The 14,808-nt window shown below is 44.3% G+C and overlaps 1 protein-coding gene across 1 annotated transcript in view; it reads right to left on the bottom strand.

Moving 5' to 3' along the window:
- Positions 1-9,521: 9,521 nt before the first annotated feature.
- Positions 9,522-14,808, bottom strand: part of DLX3 (distal-less homeobox 3) — an 18,387-nt gene continuing 13,100 nt past the window's right edge. Inside the window, exon 3 of the mRNA XM_018552723.1 lies at positions 9,522-9,918. Within this exon, the coding sequence (XP_018408225.1) occupies positions 9,619-9,918 (300 nt within the window). The 3' untranslated portion in view covers positions 9,522-9,618. The remainder of the gene's footprint in view (positions 9,919-14,808) is intronic.

Below are 14,808 nucleotides of genomic sequence, written 5' to 3' on the forward strand. Positions count from 1 at the left end.
GCGACTGGGAACATCAGCAACTCAGCCAGGAAGTGGTAGGCCACGTAAAATGACTGAGCGGGGTCAGCGCATGCTGAAGCGCACAGTGCGCAGAAGTAGTATAGGATCCAGCATCACGGCCACACAGTGTGCAGGGGGCAGGGCATGCGACACAGACATACTCTCCTCTCCCGCCGCCTGTTACTAAGGACGCGGCCGGGATAGGAGGTGAGTCATAGAACCCGCCCCTTTGCTCAGAAGCTCCTGTGCCGGAAAAAGTGATCGCCACTGCCGCGGCCGACTTTAAAGGGCGCCGCGGCCGACTTTAAAGGGCCCTGCTCAGTCTCCTCTGCCCAGTGGCCACAATCCCCGGCAGTGGATCTCAGTGAGCCCCCCCACTGCCTTGGGCGGCGGCACCGGCCGCACCGCCGGTAGTTCCGCCACTGGAGCGGGGTCAGTCCATGCTGAAGCGCACAGTACACAGAAGTCGCCAACTCTCTGCAGAGTCAATAGCTACAGACCTCCAAACTTCGTGTGGCCTTCAGATTGGCACAACAACAGTGCGTAGAGAGCTTCAGGGAATGGGTTTCCATGCCAAGCAGCTGCATCCAAGCCTTACATCACCAAGTGCAATGCAAAGCGTCGGATGCAGTGGTGTAAAGCACGCCGCCACTGGACTCTAGAGAAGTGGAGACGTGTTCTCTGGAGTGGACGTGTCCGGGTTTGGCGGTTATATATATATATAATTTGTTTTATTTTTTTTCTTATTTGTTATATTTTATTTAAGAAAGTACTGCCCCATTTTATTTCAGCACCCATCTGGCCTGGCCTACATCTAGTAGACTAAGTCCCAGAGGGTGAAACAGTCTGCAAATATGGTATGTGCTGCTGCCCGGGAGTTACCACGACTCAACTAGTTTATGATATAATCAAGTTTCAAAAGTCCAGGGTAACAGAATTGTGTTTCAGAGCAGAGAGATAGATGGTAGACACATTGAGAGATCTGAGTTGTTGGATTTTCAGACAGACTTTGTGCCCAAAGTAATAGGTGGGGTAATCAGCCCTGAGCTTTAGAAGCCTATGTTCCTGCAATGCTCCAGATAGATTCAACCTAGACATCCAACATAGACCTCATAGGATGCTGGTCTTCACAAGCTTGCTGATGGAAAATTTAAAAATGCAATGCTTGCATAATAAAGTTAATTTGATCTTGTAGTTTGATCTTACTGGGTTGACTTCATTGTAGATATCCCTTACTTACCGACCACTCACTCCACCAATATGCGCCTGGAGAAATACTTGGCACATCCTGGTATGGGAAAAACCTCTAACACCACCTTTCTTTGCCACAGTGCAGTTCCTCATACCTGCACAACCAACTATCTGGCTGGAACACTGTCATGTGTAAGCATGCAAGGGATGGGGGTAGGCAGAATATGGACAAAAAGTCAAAAATCACATGGTAATCTTTAGAGGCGTATCTTCAACAAATTGCACCCCTGGTGTCCCATCCAGCTCCTGGCAACCTGACCTCAGTGGTTGCCAGGAGCTGGGCAGGATGCTGGCCAGAGTCTCCCAGGTTGCTGTTACCGGCGTCCCACCTGCGAATACAGTTGTGTGAAAAAGTGTTGGCCCCCTTCCTGATTTTTTATTGTTTTGCACGTTTGTCACACTTTAATGTTTCAGATCATCAAATAAATTTAAATATTAGTCAAAGATAACACAAGTAAACACAAAATGCAGTTTTTAAAGGAAGGTTTTTATTATTAAGGGAAAACAAAATCCAAACCCACATGGCCCTGTGTGAAAAAGTGTCCCCCTGTTAAAACATAACTTAACTCTGGTCTATCAGTCTAGAAAAGGTTATAAAGCCTTTTCTAGACTGCACTGACGCACATATGGTGCATTACAGTGCCATATGGTAACACATTATTTTTACCATACAATAATGTGTGCATAGAGGCCCATAGAGTGTTACCAGTGACTATACATCGTGTGGCGTCTTTTCTCCCACAAAAATTGTAAATAAAAAGTGTATGTAAAGTCAAACCATTCATTTATTTTTTTAGTTTTGGATAGGGATTGGTTTCATATGGTAGGAAAGGGAATAGGGATTGCTTAATGTGACTGCCATTTGGTACTGGAACTAGGGGAAGCCCACTATAGGATCAGTGTGTCCTTTGTCATAGGCTCCAGGTGCCATCTTGGGGGAGCCGGTATCTAGTTTTGACACAGAGTCCTCCCAAAATTCCAGTGTCAATTTTGGATGCAGATAAATATTGCAGTCTGTGTCACAAAGGCACCCCTGGATTGGGAAGTGAGTAGACAGGGGCAGGAACCCATTTGTTAGGGACATCTAGGCCTTACCTCTCAGCTGGGAGCAGCCTGGGGCACTGGGACAGCTAGGCCTTATCTCTCATCTGGGAGAGGGTTAGAGCACTGAGATAGCTAGGCTCTACTTCTCAGCTGGGAGCCGGCTGGAGCACTGGGACAGCTAGGCCTTATCTCTCAGCTGGGAGAGGGTTGGAGTACAGGGAAGCTAGCCTTTCCTCTTAGCTGGGAGCAGTTTGGAGTTCTGCGACAGCTAGGCCTTACCTTTCAGCTTGGAGCAGGTTGGAGCACTGGGGCAGCTAGCCCTTACCTACCAGCTGGGAACAGGTGGGAGCACTGAGACAGCTATGCCTTACCTCTCAGCTGGGTGTGGGTGGGAGCATTAGGGAAGCTAGCCCTACTTCTCAGCTGGGAGCAGGTTGGAGCACTGGGAAAGCTATGCCTTACCTCTAAGATGGGAGTGGGTTGAAGCACTGTAAAAGCTAGGGCTTACCTCTCAGAGATCTAAACGGGTTGAAGCATTGGGACAGCTAGGCCTTACCTTTCAGATCTGAGTGGGTTGAAGCACTGGGACAGCTGGGGCCTTAACTCTCAGATGGGAGCTGGTTGGAACACTGGGACAGCTAGGCCTTACCTTTCAACTGGGAGCAGGTTGGAGCATGGGGACAGCTAGGCCTTACTTCCCAGCTAGGAGTTGTTGGGAGCACTGAGACAGCTAGGCCTTACCTCTCAACTGGGAGCGGGTGGGAGCATTGGGGAAGCTAGGCCCTACCTCTCACCTGGGAGTGGGTTGGAGCACTAGGACAGCTAGGCCTCGCCTCTCACCTGGGAGCGGGTTGGAGCACTGGGACAGCTAGGCCTTATCTCTCAGCTGGGAGCAGGTGGGAGCACTGGGACAGCTAGCCGTTACCTCTCAGCTGAGAGCAGGTTAAGCACAGGGACAGCTAGGCCTTACTTTTCAGCTGGGAGCACTGGGAACTCTCTGAAGGGAGGTGCATGATCTCTCATGAGACTAGTCTGCTGACACGCACTGGGAAAGCCGTCCAGTTATTAGTGAGGTTACTGTTGTGAAGAGAGCCTGTCTTTTCTGAAGCTTAAGAAGGGCAATCACCTGTCTATATGAACTGAATTCTTGTTCTGCCCTTGTGTTTGCTTTTCAATGTGCCTTTCTGTTCAGAAGTACATCTGAAGAAGATCAATGTGTTACTATATTTGCCAATTTTTATTCTTGGATAAAAACGCTCTCAAAGGAAGAGATGTGCTGCCTTCTGCTCTGTAAGCCTCCACCCCCGAGCAACCACCTGGATATATTTTCACGTCAGAGGATGCAGTGAACTGGGAACCCCTCCAGGGTGACCTACTTACTGCAGTAGTTGAGATGTCCATTTGGGTTTTCCGTTCTACCGTTGACCACCATAACAGAATTCTGTCAGGGCCAGGTGAAATAACGTATATTCTTTATATCCGTTGATCCTAAAAAATCGTAAGAGGAGACATGAAGAGTGAAGATGCGGCTATGCACACATTCCCTCCTGTATGACTCGCCTATGTGTTTTTCAGTTAATCATGATAAATAGGTCTGACTATATAACTAAAGGCTTGAAGTGGCGTGAGTAGGAGAAGGGGCGGTGTAAGTGCACCCTGTTATATGGGTGTGGGGAAAGTGTAGGGCACAGGCACACGCCTGGTTTTATTACCCTGTGTGTGTGTGTCACCCTCTAACTGGCAGCACGACACATGAATGCACTTAACACGTTGCTGTATATATGAACAATGCAAGCATAACTTACCTGTCTGCCTTTGATGCTGTACGGCACTGTTAGTCAACCTTATACTATGTGTCCCTTTGTGACAAGTGTTACAAACTTACAGAGCTGAAGGTATAATGCAAAGCTTAGCATGGAAATGCACACAAAGGGGTATCCCCTTGTGATAGTGTATCTAAAGCTGGTCATACACTAATCCATTTTTCTGAACGTGAAACATGCTTGACTCCTCCATTTACACTAAGCACAATGGATGTGGAAATCTCCCCTGCTGAGCTAATACAGTCACTGTATTGTACCCATACAATGACTGAGCTCATTGACTGCTGTCACTGTTCAGGTGACATTTTTCAACTCGTCAAACAGAGTGGTGCCGGCATTTTTTTTTATTCCAGGTCCACATCTCTTTAAAAAATGATCAAAATTTGTCCCCTGGCACTTCCTGTCTAGGAGTGGCAATGCTGCCTTTTTATTCACTGCACGCAGAAGAGTTGTCACCTTAAATGTACCTTCCAATAGTGGACTACAGGTTGTGCTGATGCAATGGACTGCCAGCCCATCCTGAATTACAAGTTTGTACAACGATTATAAATCTCTGTCTCTAAGAGCTGGGAGGGGAGATGTGTATGGTCTTTAAACATGTTCTCACCCAGCTCTTAGCAACCTGGGATGCTCTGGCCAGGAAGAGCCTGCCGTCCTCCCACGTGACCCAAATAGATGCCCCTTGAGACAACATACTCAGGCTACCCCATTATAGGGATGGCCCTATATCTATCTAATATATCATCCATTCCCACCTAGGCAGCCACCTTGAAAATAGTATAGACATACAAATAGGTGACAAACCAAAATGTTAAAGAGTCCCAAGTGCCTTTAATCATCCATCAGCGGCTCACATAAAAGCAGACAGTGCATTTACGGGGGCAACAAATCCCCCCTTCACCAGGGCTTTGAAAAATGGAATAGTGACTTGCATCTACATTATATCTCATGTAAAACCTTCCTTTGGATTGGAATTCTAACTCAGATGCAAGTAACATTTTACTCATCCCCTAGAATAGAGATTTCATTTCATTTTAATTTTTAGATACTCCCGAAGGGTTAACTTCTAAAGCAGCGGTTCTCAACCTGTTGGTCGCGACCCCGTCGGGGGTTGAATGACGATTTGCCAGGGGTCGCCTAAAGACATCCCCACTCTCCCTGCCGCTCAGGAGAGAAACACTTTCTCCCGGAAAGGTTTCTCTCCCGACATAGGAATTAATAGCTGGATTGCTATTGGCTATTTTACTTTACAATAGCCAATAGCAAATTAGCTATTGCACCCGCCCACTGCTGCTGTCAATCAGCAGTGGGGGACCTGAAGTTCTCCATCAGGTCCTCTTCTAGTGATTGACAGCAGCAGAGGGCAGGTGCAATAGCCAGCAGGGATCAGTCTGGAAAGGACAAGTCGAAATCTACAGCAAAGTTTGTTAAATCCTTCCAATGTACATTGATCACTCAAGAGGGATTAATTTTATACTCCATAAAAGTGGAGTTATACTTTAAAGAGGCTCTGTCACCGACATAAAAATTGCAGGTTAAAGCACATAAAAATTACATTTTAAATTCTTGCTGTGTTTTTCTTTTCAATAAGTTTTGTTTAGTTGCTATATACTTGACTATTCCAAGACGACTCAGTCCCCTAGAAAAGTCCTTTCCACGTTTACATATCACAGCCGTCTCTTCATTTAGGAATGTCTAATTACTGTTTGTGCTGACCCATCTTCTCTGCCCATCTCTTCACCTCCCTACATAAACTTCTATGCAGTTGTCGGTTGTTAGGAGCACTATAGTGCATTACTCGAGTGATGGTTCCAAGATGGCAGCACTCAGTAGCAGTCTTAGGGCTTTTGGAGGTCTACACAAGGGAGGCTTCTCCCGGTACATAACATGCCTATAATAGGTTCTATGGCCATATAATATTATGGGAAGAATTTTGTTGAAATGATTGGCATGGCGACAGGTTCTTTTTAACTGTTCAATACATTTCATATTTTCTCATAAACATATAAAAGAATAAGTCAAGAAGTCTTAGAAGTTTAGGAGGCACACACTCTAAGGAACATTCTGTGAGCCCCGAAAAGTTCTTACTACAGGAGAACAAATGTAATGACTTGTCTCTAGTGGTTTACTGTTAGCTAGCAATACTGGAACTGGGTCCAACTTGTCTCTAACCTAACCTGTTCTGTAATATACACAACCATCCTGTACTTTGCTCAGTTCTAGGGCACACCCAAAAACATGTATATTAGCCTCCCTTGATGCAACTCAAATGGGATCAGACTTACTTCCAAGTGAAGTATACTGTACGTCCTATTCTAAGCTGTAGATATGCACTTCACTTAAAGGGGAGGTAGGTACTTGAACATGTTTTACTACCAGCCTCCTGTAATCCTCCACCACCAGCACTTAGCCCAGGAAATTGAGGGTGAGCAATAGGAGTCAAAGGGCTTTGCTGCAGAGAGTAGAGGAGAGAACGGAATGAACAGAGAGATGACTTTACCAGTGTGCCGTTTCTCTCTCACTGTTCAGTCAGCAGACTGGGAGGCCATGACCAAGCTAGGTTGCTGCTTAAGTTAAGGACATGGTCCTGCTGCTTTGGCAGCTGTGTCTGGGTCATAAGAACGGCTTCACAGAATTATAAAACCTTTGATGGGTAAAACAGTTGTCAAATATGTATTTGAACTTTGTAGCCACTTGCCTGCAGTTCAGCTTTAAAGTGAACCTGTCAGCCCACACTATATTGATCCATATTACAGATAAAAATGTTGGAGGTTCCCATCTGCCGTTGAATATATATGGGTGTAATAGAATCCATCAACATCACACTAATGCCTCAAGTTGAATTAATAACTGGTTTCTGGTAACCCTTTGTGACCTTTTTGGAGATATCTCTGCCGTACCCGCCTCTGTCCTCGTGCCATGGCCATTATAATGGTGTACAGAATCTTCCCATGCTTTAAAATGTCTTTAGACACTTCTTCATGTCACTATGATGGGCATTGTCACTATGTCACTATGATGGGCATTGGCCAAATGAATGTGTAGGAGGTGGCAGGCTAGCATTGACGCAATCAAAAAATGAGGGAGCTTTGCTCAATTAGAACAGCCTGGTGAAATCCCTAAAAGCACTTACAGGCAGAGGTAGGCAACCTTGGCACTCCAGCTGTGGTAAAACTACAAACGTCTGTGCCTCCTGGGAGTCATGCCTGTGGCTGTCACTCTTCCAATGCCTCATGGGATTTGTAGTTACACCACAGCTGGAGTGCCGAGGTTGCCTACCCGTGGCTTACAATGACTCTTTAAGACACTTCTATCACTACGATGGACTGCTCACTGGGCAATAGGAATGTGTCGGAGGTGGTTCTGGATTTCACTATTTGAGGCCCCCTCGTGTACGAGAGCTGCATAAACATCTATTAGATTTTATCTTGTGCATTGTAATAAATCTGTATTTGGATACAGTGCCATGCACCTACACCTTCCTAGTTTCCTATGGCTGTCTGTGACCCTATTGGGGAGATTTCTCAGTAGGGACAGGGCAGGCTTTTATTAGGTTTTCCTTGCTGTTTAGGTCCTGGTTGTGGGATTACCCTTCACTTCCTGAGTTGTAACCAGGTCAAAAGCTGAGGAAGAATCTAGCCAACAGGGACCCAGACAGCAAGAAAAACCTGATAGGTTATAACCCTTCCCTAATCTTTTGTGAGTTTTTTATTATGCTGGTGTAAGCCATATATCTGGAGCATAAATGTTCTTCCACCAAATAATTAGAGAGGAAGCTATCAGCGGTATGGAGTCGGATAAATAACAAAAGGGAGAAAAGCTTAGTTAAAAGCACAAAAACATTGCAAACAGCCGGAATTTAGGATTATGATCTATGGCAGATTTTTATTGCTGTGTAGCCCTGTTGTGGACATCTTTTCTTTATATTCTGTCTCAACGCCAGAAAAGCCTGTCCCCTGCCAGCATGCTGTAGTGAAGGACTCTGGCTCTCTGTGTGGAAGCAGTTCGGGATGTGGCACATCTGTTTTAATGCACCTGGAATGTTTGTAGCCAAATTCAAACTGAGATTTCAGTTCGGCTTTAACTTTGACGTACATTGTGTAGCCATTCTCCTTACATTTAACAAAGTTGTTCACCAAAGTGTAAGTCACTAATAAAGAATTATTTACAGGGTTATTTACAAAAGGGTGAAGAGTTTGGAGAAGTGAACAATCTAGGACAAAATGGCTGAACCGGAAAGTGAGCTGAATTAGAGATTATTTTGGCCTAGATTGTTCACTTCTCCAAACTCTTCACACTTTTGTGAATAACCCTGTTATTTAGGAGTTAACGTTAGCGGGCTCAGCTGTGCACCATTTTCTTACAATTCTCGAGGGTCAAGGAGATCTTCCCCAGAGATCTGGCAAGGACCTTTCTGGATTCCAAACCTATATAAGGTCCTTGCCAGATCTGTGGGGCAGATCTCCTAGATAAATATATATACATTCTCAAAGGTGTTGAAAAACCCAATGTATTGTCCTACTTTGGGTGGGTTTACCTATTAGCATCTGTTGGGCCAAGTGTACACCTATCCAACCTCAACTTTTACACCTTCGCGCTGTAGACAATACCATCAAATAAACCAAACCACAAATTTCCAAATTATTTGCTTCAGCAGCAAAACACAATATTTTAATTTTGCATTCACACAATGACATTCCTCAGATCCCCCCTCCCCTTAATCTGAAAAATTATTCTCACCCCTCACAATCCAAAACATATTACAAAAATAAGTTAGAACCCCCTGCGCAATTTCTTTAAATATTGCAAAGACAAGTGGAGTAGCTCAAATCCTAAAAGGTTGACAAAATATATATTTTTAAAAAAAGATCACTCCTTTCTTTAATTCAACATAAAAGTTATTTGCTTTGACAAAGCCCTCCCCCCAAAAGAATCATAATGGTAGAAAATGTTGACATTGGTTGGATTTAGGACAGAGTTTGAAGTCTTTGGAGTAGAACCTAAAATAGCATAGTACAGTCACATTGTATGTCGAATGCGCTGTGTAGGATCTAGTAAATCTTTAACAAAAAGTTCTCCAAAGAAGATAATTGCTGATGACCAATAACTTGACTGCGTGGAGACATGGCTTGTGTTGATGAAATTACGGGCTTGATGATGACGTGTCGGTAATGATCTTGGAAAAAAACTGGTCCAGCAAGCTATGTAGCAGTGGAGAATTTGGTGCAATCTGCCCTTGATATCCATAATTAGGTCATTCGATTTAACTTCTACCAGCATGGCTTTTTGTAGAGGAGCTAAATTGGGTTTTATTGGGTGGATACTGATCCTTCAAAAAGTATTTACAACAGTCCCACAACTGGTGCTTTATATCAATGCCACTTAAATATTAAGAGTCTTTTTTTTGCCCAAATAAAGTCTGTGGAATCCCTTCAACGAGGGTGATGTGGGCTTTTTCTTTCCAATAACTCATTCAAGTTATCTTTAGCGTCTCTATCACTTAATACACAGGATTAGGAGGCGGTTGGTGCAAGGCATCAGGAGGCTGTAGATGTGGTCCTGGTTGGTTCTGTTGGTTAAACCATTGGTTATAGTTCTCAAGATAGGTGGGGGGTGAGCAGTTAGGAAGACTTTGCTGCTGGGGAGTTCGGCTTCGGCTGCTTTCCCAGTTAGGCGGGGAGGACGGTGAATTGCAAGCCATGAAGTCGCTGTTATTAGGACTGTGTTCCAAACTCGGGCCTTCACCGTTTTTATAAAGTTTCTTGAACTTTGACCTGCGATTCTGGAACCAGATTTTCACCTGAGGAACAAAAATAGAAAATCAGCATTAAGACATGTCGGCACACTAATGGGACACAGCTATGCCGACATGAGGTGAGCCAGGAAATATATATATATATGGAAGTTTTTGATGGTACAGTGAGTATTCAGAAATGTGCTTGCTGAAGCTAGCCACATATGAGGGTTTTTTTTCTACATTTCTATTTTTGTTACGATGAACTTATAAAAGCTGATCTTTAAATGGTTTCTATGGCATAAAGCAGTGAGTTCTTTGCATTTTGCCATATTAAGTTGCTGTCCTCAAGGCAATTCTAAATATTCATCAAGGTTTACACATCCTGATTATTGGCTCGAAGCATGCTCACGATCTACTTTCTTAGCACTGCAAAACATTTCCAACATTCACCATGAATTTAAGATTGACTGGAGAGTGTTAAGTGTAACAGTTCTTTCCATGACTTTTATACAAACAGATACACATATACCAAGTATATTAAATTAACATTATGCATCTTTGCTTGATATAGCAAATATTTCTTCCCGCACCACTAAATGATCTAATCCCTGAAGGGTTTTTGCATGTTCCCTCTCCTCACTACTATTGCCTACATTCTAATTTCCAGTTACATTATTAGGCTGCCTCCCGATTTCAGAGCATGCCCAGCCACAGCACTAGCAGCTCTTCAGTTCTTGCTTTTTCTAAGATGTATCTTACGGTTGGACAGAGTGCAAAATGGTGGACACAAGCTTACCATCTGGCACAAGGGTCTAGTCCAGGGGCAGGCAGACTCCAGCCATCAAGCTGTGGTGCAGCTACAAATCCTATCGTGCATCTGCCTCTGGGAGTCATGTCTTTGTCTGCAATTGGGATTTGCATTAGTACCACAACTGGAGGGCTGAAGTGTGGTTACCCCTGAACTAGTCTGTCTCTAAACAGCCCCTTTAAACTGGGAGGCTGCATAGGAAAGGGGGCAAAAGGGTCTGGTCTGTGTCAAGGTTGCACAGGGAGGGGGCACAAGGGTCTATTCTGTGTCAAGGTTGCACAGGGAGGGGGCACAAGGGTCTAGTCTGTCTCAGGGTTGCGCAGGGAGGAGGCACAAGGGCCTATCCTATGTCAAGGTTGCGCAGGGAGGAGGCACAAGGGCCTATCCTATGTCAAGGTTGCGCAGGGAGGAGGCACAAGGGCCTATCCTATGTCAAGGTTGCGCAGGGAGGAGGCACAAGGGCCTATCCTATGTCAAGGTTGCGCAGGGAGGAGGCACAAGGGCCTATCCTATGTCAAGGTTGCGCAGGGAGGAGGCACAAGGGCCTATCCTATGTCAAGGTTGCGCAGGGAGGAGGCACAAGGGCCTATCCTATGTCAAGGTTGCGCAGGGAGGAGGCACAAGGGCCTATCCTATGTCAAGGTTGCGCAGGGAGGAGGCACAAGGGCCTATCCTATGTCAAGGTTGCGCAGGGAGGAGGCACAAGGGCCTATCCTATGTCAAGGTTGCGCAGGGAGGAGGCACAAGGGTCTAGTCTGTCTCAGGGTTGCGCAGGGAGGGGGCACAAGGGTCTAGTCTATCTCAGGGTTGCGCAGGGAGGGGGCACAAGGGTCTATTCTATGTCAAGGTTGCACTGGGAGGGGCAGAAGGGTTTTGTCTGTGTCAAGGTTGCACAGAGAGGGGGCTCAAGGGTCTAGTCTGTCTCAGGGTTGCACAGGGATAGATCACAAGGGTCTAGTCTGTGTCAAGGTTGCACAGGGAGAGGGGGCACAAGGGTGTAGTCTGTCTCGGGGTTGCACAGGGATAGGGCACAAGGGTCTAGTCTGTCTCAGGGTTGCGCAGGGATAGGTTACAAGGGTCTAGTCTGTCTCAGGGTTGCGCAGGGATAGGTCACAAGGGTGTAGTCTGTCTCAGGGTTGCACATGGAGGGAACACAAGCTGCATCGATGGTAATACGGATCAAACTAAACATTTGTAGGAAGAACTTCTTTAAGGTCTGTCTGGAGTTCCCCTTCCTCCTATTGTTACATACTTGCTGCATTAATGCTCGATTTTACTCTTTGCTGTTCATTGGCTTTAACTAGGAAGAGCTGTTTATTACATTACACAACTATTGCCGAGGGCCATGTGCGTGTCTGTGTACATAACTGGCGGAAAAGCAAAACTCTGCTTGTCAAATGTAAATTTTCTGTCATTTCGAGTTTAAACCTTTCCCAGCACATACAGTATTAGCAGCATGAGACAACTATTAATAGGAGTCCTTTTATGCTATCATGTCTGATGCAACGTTTGTCATGGAAGCTGCCGTTGTTAACCTCCTATTGAAAATACTAGTTGTATGGCTGTTCTGAAGAGTCTCTGGCTTCAATACATTCTCAGTCTCTAACCTGGGACAAGTATGAAAATCAACCTATTTACAGTGAGTGTAAGGGGGCATTATCTCCATTCTAGACCTAAAGGTTCTCAAAACCTTCCTTCAGTTATTGCTTCCCTCTACCTTGGGGAGTTTCTGGTTTCTGTGGACATCTACTGTAGATGCCTACTTGCATGTTCCCATCTTTCCAGAGCATCAATGCTTTCTGTGTTTTGTTGTGAACATGCAGCATTTGCTATCTTTTGCACTTCACCAAGGTGCTAGCCTCTGCGCTTGCTCTGCTTTGCTCTCAGGCTATCCTCATAGTGGGGCATCTGGACAACCTTCTATTGAGGGAACCGCTGCCTCAGGCTCAGTCAGTCCAGCTTCAGAGTAAAGTCAGAGCTGTTTATCTGTATGCTTGTTCCACATTACCAAATCAAAGTGCATAAGACAATTTCAGAAGAATGGCTCAGCAATGGAACCCTTAATGAGCCAATTCCACTTCCACTGTGCAACCATATTGTCTAAGCTAGTACATTAGTTTGATTGGTATGGGTTTGGTAGAATCTAGTATGTTGGTTTCAGCTATCATTCATCATTTCAGAACATCACAATGAGACACCAAGTTCCTCTAAAAGCTATCACCTTTACAACTGCTGTATGTACAGAAGTGAAGATTCACTCACTTTTTATAATTGATAATAAATCACTAAAACTATAATTATATATATAGATATATATCTATATATATATATATACACATACACACACCTTTTAATAATTTTCCTATTTACAGTATTTCTTCAACACTACAGGTAAACTTTGGTACACCTTGATCATAGAAGGCTTACCAATATTGACTATGATGCCAGGAAGGACAGACCATTATTGAATGCCCGTGATCCAAGTGGTACTCTAATTTATACATCTCATATATCATCATTCATAAATAAGCAATTAACAATGCCTAGTAGTTCTCACTGGACTGCCATTTCATTAATACACCAATATTCCAGGACTTACAGTTAATACACCTTGACCCTAGAAGGATTCTCAAATACTGAATGCACTATGATCCTATGTAAGCCGTGGTTAGTTATTACACTGCAATTCTAAGTCCATGTTCTTTGCATATTTGTATTAAAATGGATATAAGCACTAACAAAGAAATTCTCTTAATGGCCCCCTTCTGGTCTGTTAAATATGCCATTGAAAGTGTTTTGTTACATCAGTTTGATAAGTGCAAGAAAAAAGCCCTTTTGATTTTGCCAGAAATCTTGTGCTCTGGACTCTTTATCAGTTATATTGTTCCTAGCGATCTCTGAGGACTACAAAACCCTATTCCTTCGGTTATGGTGAGGAGGAGTGGGGGAGGTATTCTTTAGTCCTTGGGTGACAACTCTACTCCTCCATAGATACAGTAAGCTTTGTGACTCAGGAAGTGCGTTACTGGTAGGATCACCAGATGAACATCAAGTAAAAAAGGCTGAGGAGGTCATGTGTATACCCAAAAACAAAAATGTAATATATTGCACGCCTTATGGCTGTATACGTTTTCAATTATTTGGATTTTTTCCCTTTATTTTTCATCTGGTATTCCTGTGATAACCACACTTCCTGTCCCTAGGTGGCTACATTCACCCCCCGTACTGTATCGGTAGAGGGATGGGTTTCATCCTGGTTGGAGCACAAACATGTCCTCCTTTCTTCGTTACATGATGAGTTGTAGTTTACAAAATGAAAATAAGATTAATTTGCTTGTTCTGTACTTGCTGAAAATTTTTCAGCCTCTAAAAAAAAAACAAATGCACCAACCGCATCTGAGCACTGGTAAGCAGCAATATATTACATTTTTGTTCTTGAGTTTAGCTACCCATTAATGTAGTTGATATTTGAAGGACTATTTCATAATTCATAGTCCTAACGGCATTCAAAAGTTCACAAAACTTTAGTCCTAGCAGGACTCTCATTGAAACAAAAGTTCTATCAGGACACAATAGACTTGCTTGCTTAGCAGAGATAACTGCTGTGGATTAAACCACTAAGCTTTCATGTTGTGTTTCTGGGAAGTGCTTTGCTTTCTCTCCAAAACCTACCCCCACACTTGCTCTACACCTCTGTCCTGATATTCCCCCGCCCTGTGACTCATCCCAAGCTCTTCTCCAAAAGGACCAAACCCAGTTTCACAGCAACATTGTGTTTTGTAAATGAGGAAGCCTTGAGGATACCACCACCCTGACCATAAATACCCCTCCCTGACATCTCCCACCCATACCTCAGCTGACACTGAACAAGGTAAAGATTCAGCCTGCAGTTTGGTGGGACTGGATCTTCCTCTCTCCTGGTCTTCTTCTGACAAGGTCATGCTTTTACAGGGTGACCTTAATCTAACTATTTATAAATAACACAGAAGAACTGGTTGGCTGACTTTTAGCTGGACATGGAAGCTAGGTATTATCGTGTGTATAGCCACAACGTTTGTTTGTTTCAGATAGGGTGGGGAAGGGTAAGAACCTCAGTTGGGTTTTTATTGATGTTTGTGTCCCTGCTAGGTGTATTCATTTTTATA

Source organism: Nanorana parkeri, unplaced genomic scaffold (assembly GCF_000935625.1).
Source record: "Nanorana parkeri isolate BGI_ZX_2015 unplaced genomic scaffold, ASM93562v1 scaffold96, whole genome shotgun sequence".
NCBI lineage: Eukaryota > Metazoa > Chordata > Amphibia > Anura > Dicroglossidae > Nanorana > Nanorana parkeri.